This window comes from Hypanus sabinus, chromosome 16 (assembly GCF_030144855.1).
Source record: "Hypanus sabinus isolate sHypSab1 chromosome 16, sHypSab1.hap1, whole genome shotgun sequence".
In the NCBI taxonomy this organism is placed as follows: domain Eukaryota; kingdom Metazoa; phylum Chordata; class Chondrichthyes; order Myliobatiformes; family Dasyatidae; genus Hypanus; species Hypanus sabinus.
The window spans coordinates 90,056,238-90,063,785 of NC_082721.1; the positions used below are offsets into that span (position 1 = coordinate 90,056,238).

Below are 7,548 nucleotides of genomic sequence, written 5' to 3' on the forward strand. Positions count from 1 at the left end.
TTCCTGTAACACCATAGGATTTTATCTTGTTAAGCAGCCTCATGTGAGGCACCTTATCAAACGCCTTCTGAAAATCCCAGTAAATGACATCCACTACTTCTCCTTTCTCCACCCTGCTGGTTACTTCCTCAAAGAACTCCAGCAGATTTGTCAGGCAAGATTTCCCTTTAGAGAAACTATGCTGTCTTTCACTTATTTTATCATTGGTCTCCAAGTACCCTGGAACCTCATCCTTAATAATGAATTGCAACATTTTCCCAACCACTGAGGTTAGGGTAACTGGCCTATAATTTCCTTTCTTTTGTCTTCCTCCCTTCTTAAAGAGTGGAGTGACATTTACAATCTTCTAGTCATTTAAGACCATGCCAGAATCAAATGAATCTTGAAGTGTAATGACCAATTCATCTATTATCTATTCAGAAACCTCTCTCAGGACTCTGGGATATAGTCCATCTGGCCCAGGTGGCTTATCCACCTTAAGACCTTTGAATTTGCCTAGAGCCTTTTCCTCTGTAACAGCAAAGGCGCTCACTCCTGCTCCATGACACTCACAGACCTCTGGCACATTGCTAGTATCTTCCACAGTGAAGACAAATGCAAATTACTCATTAAATTCATCTGTCATTTCTTTGTCCACAATTACTACCTCACCAGCATCATTTTCTAGTGGTCCAATATCAACTCTCACCTCCTTTTTGCTCATTATATAATTGAAAAGAACTTTTGGTATCTTGCTTTGTATATTGTCTAGTCTGTCCTTATATTTCATCTTTTCCCTTCTTATAGCTCTTTTAGTTGCTATTTTTAAAACTTCCCTCTCACTTTTGCTACATTATATGCTCTTCATTGGCTTTTATGCAGTCATTATCTTCCTGTGTCAGCCACAGTTGTCCACCCCTGCCACTTCAGAACTCCCTCCTGTGTGGGATATACAATGGCATGTAAAAGTTTGGGCACCCTTGGTCAAAATTTCTGTTACTGTGAATAGCTAAGCGAGCAAAAGATGACCTGATTTGCAAAAGGCATAAAGTTAAAATGACACATTTCTTTAATATTTTAAGAAAGATTACTTTTTTATTTCCATCTTTTCAAAATAACAAAAAAGGATAAAGTCCCGAAGCAAAAGTTTATGCACCCTGCATGATCAGTACTTAGTAACACACCCTTTGGCAAGTATCACAGCTTGTAAACGCTTTCTGCAGCCAGCTAAGAGTCTTTCAATTCTTGTTTGGGGGATTTTCACCCATTCTTCCTTGCAAAAGGCTTCTAGTTCTGTGAGACTCTTGGGCTGTCTTCCATGCACTGCCCTTTTGAGGTCTATCCACAGATTTTCGATGATGTTTAGGTCAGGGGACTGTGAGGACCATGGCAAAACCTTCAGATTGCGCCTTTTGAGATAGTCCATTGTGGATTTTGAGGTGTGTTTAGGATCATTATCCTATTGTGGAAGCCATCCTCTTTTCATCTTCAGCTTTTTTTTTTACAGACAGCGTGATGTTTGCTTCCAGAATTTGTTGGTATTTAATTGAATTCATTCTTCCCTCTACCAGTGAAATATTGCCTGTGCCACTGACAAGCCCAAAGCATTTTCAATCCACCCCCTGCATAACTGCTGGAGAGGTGTTCTTTTCATGAAATTCTGCTCCTTTTTTCTTCAAACATACCTTTGCTCATTGCGGCCAAGAAATTCTATTTTAACTTCATCAATCCACAGGACTTGTTTCCAAGATGCATCAAACTTGTTTAGATGATCCTTTGCTGATCCTATTAAATTCTGACACTGAAGTTAATAGTGAGGACGCAGGAAAGGTTTTCTTCTGATAACTGTTCCATGAAGGTCATATTTGTGCAGGTGTCGCTGCACAATAGAACAGTATACCACCACTCCAGAGTCTGCTAAATCTTCCTGAAGGTCTTTTGCAGTCAAACAGGGGTTTTGATTTGTCTTTCTAGCATCCTACACACAGTTTTCTGGAGATGTTTTCTTGGACTTCTGGACCTCAACTTGACCTTCATCGTTCCTGTTAACTTCCATTTCTTAATTACATTCCAAACTGAGGAAACGGCTACCTGAAAACACTTTATCTTCTTATAGCCTTCTCCTGCTTTGTGGGCATCATTTATTTTAATTTTCAGTGCTAGGCAGCTGCTTAGAGGAGCCCATGGCTGCTGATTGTTGGGACAAGGTTTGAGAAGTCAGTGTATTTATAAAGCTTTAAAATTTGCATCATCTGGCCTTTCCTAACAATGATTGTGAATAAGCCATAGCCCTAACAAGCTAATTAAGGTCTGAGACCTTGATAAAAGTTATCTGAGAGCTCAAATCTCTTGGGGTGCCCAAACTTTTGCATGGTGCTCCTTTCCTTTTTTTCACTCTAAAATTGTACAAAACAAAAATAGTACACCAATCTTGCTTAAAATGTTGAAAAGAATGTTTCATCTTTAACTTTATGACTTTTGGAGATCAGTTCATCTTTTACTCACTTAGCTATTCACAGTAACAGAAATTTTGACCTTGGGTGCCCAAACTTTTGCATACCACTGTATCCCTCCAGTGCCTTGTCAGACAAACAGACATACTTTATTGATCCTGAGGGAAACTGGGTTTCGTTACAGTCTCACCAACCACGGATAGTGAAGAAATATAGCAATATAAAACCATAAATAATTAAATAATAATAAGTTAATTATGCCAAGTGGAAATAAGTCCAAGACCAGCCTATTGGCTCAGGGTGTCTGACACTCCGAGGGAGGAATTGTAAAGTTTGATTACAGCAGGTAGGAGTGACTTCCTATGATGCTCAGTGTTACATCTAGGTGGAATGAGTCACTGGCTGAATGTATTCCTGTGCCTAACCAGTACATTATGGAGTGGATGGGAGTTATTGTCCAAGATGGCATGCAACTTGGACAGCACCCTCCTTTCAGACACCACCGTCAGAGAGTCCAGTTCCACCCCAACAACATCACTGGCCTTAAGAATGGGTTTGTTGATTCTGTTGGTGTCTGCTGCCCCAGCACACAACAGCAAACATGATAGCACTGGCCACCAGAGCCTCATAGAACATCCTCAGCATTGTCCGGCAGATGTTAAAGGACCTCAATCTCCTCAGGAAATAGAGACAGCTCTGACCCTTCTTGTAGACAGCCTCAGTGTTCTTTGACCAGTCCAGCTTATTGTCCATTTTTATCCCCAGGTATTTGTAATCCTCCACCATGTCCACACTGACCCCTTGGATGGAAGCAGGGGTAACCGGTGCCTTAGCCCTCCTCAGGTCCACCACCAGCTCCTTGGTCTTTTTCACATTAAGCTGCAGATGATTCTGCTCGCACCATGTGACAAAGTTTCCCACCGTAGCCCTGTACTCAGCCTCATCTCCTTTGATGACGCATCCAACTATGGCTGAGTCATCAGAAAACTTCTGAAGATGGCTAGTTGAAGTTCGAGGTGTAGATGGTGAAAAGAAAGGGAGGCAGATAGATAGATAGATACTTTATTCATCCCCAAGGGGAAATTCAACATTTTTCCAGTGTCCCATACACTTATTGTAGCAAAACTAATTACATAAGTATTTAACTCAATATAAATATGATATGCATCTAAAATCACCCTCCCAAAAAGCTTTAATAAATAGCTTTTAAAAAGTTCTTAAATAGTTACTAAAGTGCATTGAGTGGTAACTTAAGCTCAGTCCTAACCCCGGCACTTTAACATGTCTTGCCCTGGTGGTTGAATTGTAGAGCCGAATGGCGTTGGGGAGTAATGATCTCTTCATCCTGTCTGAGGAGCATTGCATTGACAGCAACCTGCCGCTGAAGCTGCTTCTCTGTCTCTGGATGGTGCTGTGCAGAGGATGTTCAGGGTTTTCCATGATTGACCGTAGCCTACTCAGCGCCCTACGCTCTGCCACCGATGTCATACTCCCCAGTTCTGTGCCCACGACAGATCCCGCCTTCCTTACCAGGACAGTCCCCTGTGGAGCGCCAGTGCTGCTGACCACTCTGTCTGACACACAGTGCTGCAAGCGCATGTACTGTGGTCTGCCAGTCAGGTAATCCATGACACCAGGGAAGCATCCACCTGCATCACTGTCAGCTTCTCACCCAGCAGAGCAGGGCGGATGGTGTCGAACGCACTGGAGAAGTCAAAAACATGATCCTCACAGCGCTCATTAGCTTGTCCTATTCCCTTGGCTTGAACTATTCCCAGAAATTTCAGCCATCTCTGCTCTGCCCTTATCTCCTCCAATTCACCAGGGCAAGCTCCTCTCTCATGCTTCTGTAATTCTCTTTATTCCATTGTGATACTGATACATGTGACTTGTGCTTCTCCCAATCAATCTGCAGAATGAATTCATTCATAATATGATCACTGCCTGCTAAGGGTTCCTTTACATTAAGCTGCCTAATAAGATTGGGGTTATTACACAACACCCAGTCTAAGATAACGTTTCCCCAAGTAGTGCCAAGCACAAGCTGCTCCCAAAAGCTATCTCCTGGGCATTCAACACATTCCCTCTCTTGCGATCTGACACCAACCTGATTTTCCCAAATCCTTTGCATATTGAAGCCCCTATTACAATTGTGTCGTTACCCATATCTCATGCCGTTTCCAACTCCCTTTACAATCTCAACCCCATTATCTTATTTACTATATGATTACCATGTTTTTACCCTTGCAATTTATGCTCCACCCACAAAGAATCAACATTCTCTGACCTTATGTCACCTCTTTCTAAAGATGTAATTCTATCTCTTACCAACACTGGCTATGCCTTCCAGCCTGTCCTTTCAATTCAAAGTTTATCCTTTGATGCTAAGCTCCCAACTAAAGCCCTCATTCAGCCATGACACAGTGATAATCACGTCATAATGACCCATCTCTAATTGTGCCATTGGCTTGTTATGCCTTATGTTCATGTTACATCCATCATCTACTTGTAAACATGCTGGCTCACCCTCAGACCTATTATCCTAGTTCCCATTCCCCTGCCATATTAGTTTAAACCATTCCCAACAGTTCTACTAAATATGCCTGCAAGAATATTGCCCTCCCCCCATTCAAGTGCAACCTACCCCTTTTGTACAGGTTCCACCTGCCCCAGAAGAGTTCCCTATTATCCAGAAATCTGAATCCCTACCTTTGTTCCAATTCTACAGCCACGCATTTAACTGACCCCTTATTCTATTCCTATATTCATTGTTGCCTGGCACAGGCAGCAGTACCGAGATCACCACCTTTGAGGTCTTGCTTCTCAGCTTCCTTCCTATCCTTGTTTTCTTTTATCAGGCCATTCTCCCATTTTCTTCCTATGTCATTGTACCAATATGCACAACTTCTGGCTGCTTACCCTTCCTTTTCAGGATATCGTTCAAACTTCCAGAAACATTTCTGACCCTGGTACTTGGGAGGCAAGCAACCACCCGTGTTTCATTTTCCCATCCACAGAATCACCTATCTGTCCTCCTGCCTATAGAGTCCCCAGTTAGTGCTTCCATCCTCTTTGGTTCTCTACCCTTCTGAGCCACAGGATCAGACTCAGTGCCAGAGGCACTGTCGCTGATACTTCCCCCGCGTAGGTCGTCACCCCATACATTCACCCTGCCTACCTCTCAGTTTTTCACTAACTATGCATTTTTCTCCGTTTGCAGCCAATCGATATGTCCGGAACTGCGCCCAAACTCTGGAGTGTGACATCATTGATAAAACGGAAAATGAAACCCGATTTCAGTACGAGTGCTGTGACACGGATCGTTGCAATTAATTCCCCCCAACTGTGATGAGACCCAGCAAAAGGCTCATGTACACGCCACTCTCTTGCATATTTTTTCATTAATGTAACTTCCTGATTCACTAATGGTTTTTGACATTCATTATTGTTGATCAGGGTGATGGAATAAAATAGATACCAGGATCCTCTCCAAATATCTTTTAATGCTAATTTTATTAATCTATCAGAAACATTAGACATTTATATCAGTGCTACATACAAACAATGAAATTGCTAATAAAATAAATTGTGCAGAATGAGTTAGAGCTCTGAGATCCTTGAGTGGAGAAAAAGACTTCAGCCTGCAATATTGCTACCAGCACTGTGTGCATGACGAGTCTAAAGAGCAAGACACATAGTATAAAGGAAAGGTCCACCTTAGCACCAGAATTTTCCCGACATCTAACTTAATTGTTCTTTCTCCTCGGGAAAGGAGTCTAATTGTTTACAATGGGATTCTAGCACTTTAACTTGCAGCAATCCTAACTGTCAATCAATGCACATAGAAAAATATGTTCTGTCGAATTTGAGACAATCTCCATTCTCATTCCAACAGTTGATGAACTCTTGATGCTCAAAGGCATGAAGTTGCCCACTTGCGCATCTTTCTTGGCGGGTGCATAAGGACTACAGCAACTAAATATTCAATTATTAAGGTGGAAATTTCAGGAGGGTTGTGGGAGGTGAGCAAATCCAGACAATGCACACAATCATTTCTAGTAACCATTTCAAGTACCCATTTATGCCAACCTATATCAACTCTTGATATTCACGCCACATTCCTCACAATCTTCCCTGGTCATTTTTTGTTTTTGCAACCACACTTTGAACTAACAGCTTTATGTGTTAGTGCTGAGGAAACAGGTACGCTGCAGAAGGACTTAGACAGATTAGGAGAAAGTGGCAAATGAAATACAATGTTGGAAAATGCATAGTCATGCACTTTGGTAGTAGAAATAAATATGCAGACTATTTTCAAAATCCTAAAATCTGAGATGCAAAGGAACAGAGGAGTCCTTCTGCAGAACACCTTAAATGTTAATTTGCAGGTAAAGGAAAGCAAATACAATGTTAGCATTCATTTCAGGAGGTATAGAATACAAGAGCACAGATGTGATGCTTTATAACATAGAACAGTACAGCACATTACAGGCCCTTCAGCCCACAATGTTGTGCTGACCTTCAAACCCTGCCACCCATATAACCCCCCACCTTAAATTCTTCCATATACCTGTCTAGTAGTTTCTTAAACTTCACTAGTGTATCTGTCTCCACCACTGACTCAGCCAGTGCATTCCACACACCAACCACTCTGAGTGAAAACCTTCCTCTAATATCCCCCTTGAACTTCACTCCCCTTACCTTAAAGCCATGTCCTCTTGTACTGAGCAGTGGTGCCCTGGAGAAGAGGCGCTGGCTGTCAACTCTGTCTATACCTCTTAATATCTTGTACACCTCTATCATGTCTCCTCTCATCCTCCTTCTCTCCAAAGAGAGAAGCCCTAGCTCCTTTAATCTCTGATCATAATCCATACTCTCTAAACCAGGCAGCATCCTGGTAAATCTCCTCTGTACCCTTTCCAATGCTTCCACATCCTTCCTATAGTGAGGCGACCAGAACTGGACACAGTACTTCAAGTGTGGTCTAACCAGAGTTTTATAGAGCTGCATCATTACCCCGTGATTCTTAAACTCTATCCCTTGACTTATGAAAACTAACACTCCATAAGCTTTCTTAACTATGCTATGTACCTGTGAGGCAACTTTCAGAGATCTG

At 42.1% G+C, this 7,548-nt stretch overlaps 1 protein-coding gene across 1 annotated transcript in view; it reads left to right on the forward strand.

Moving 5' to 3' along the window:
- The window catches only part of LOC132405890 (weak toxin CM-9a-like), a 51,704-nt gene extending 45,797 nt beyond the window's left edge, over positions 1-5,907 (forward strand). The window contains exon 4 of the mRNA XM_059990874.1: positions 5,653-5,907. Coding sequence (XP_059846857.1) covers positions 5,653-5,765 — 113 coding nt within the window. The 3' untranslated portion in view covers positions 5,766-5,907. The remainder of the gene's footprint in view (positions 1-5,652) is intronic.
- Positions 5,908-7,548: the final 1,641 nt, after the last annotated feature.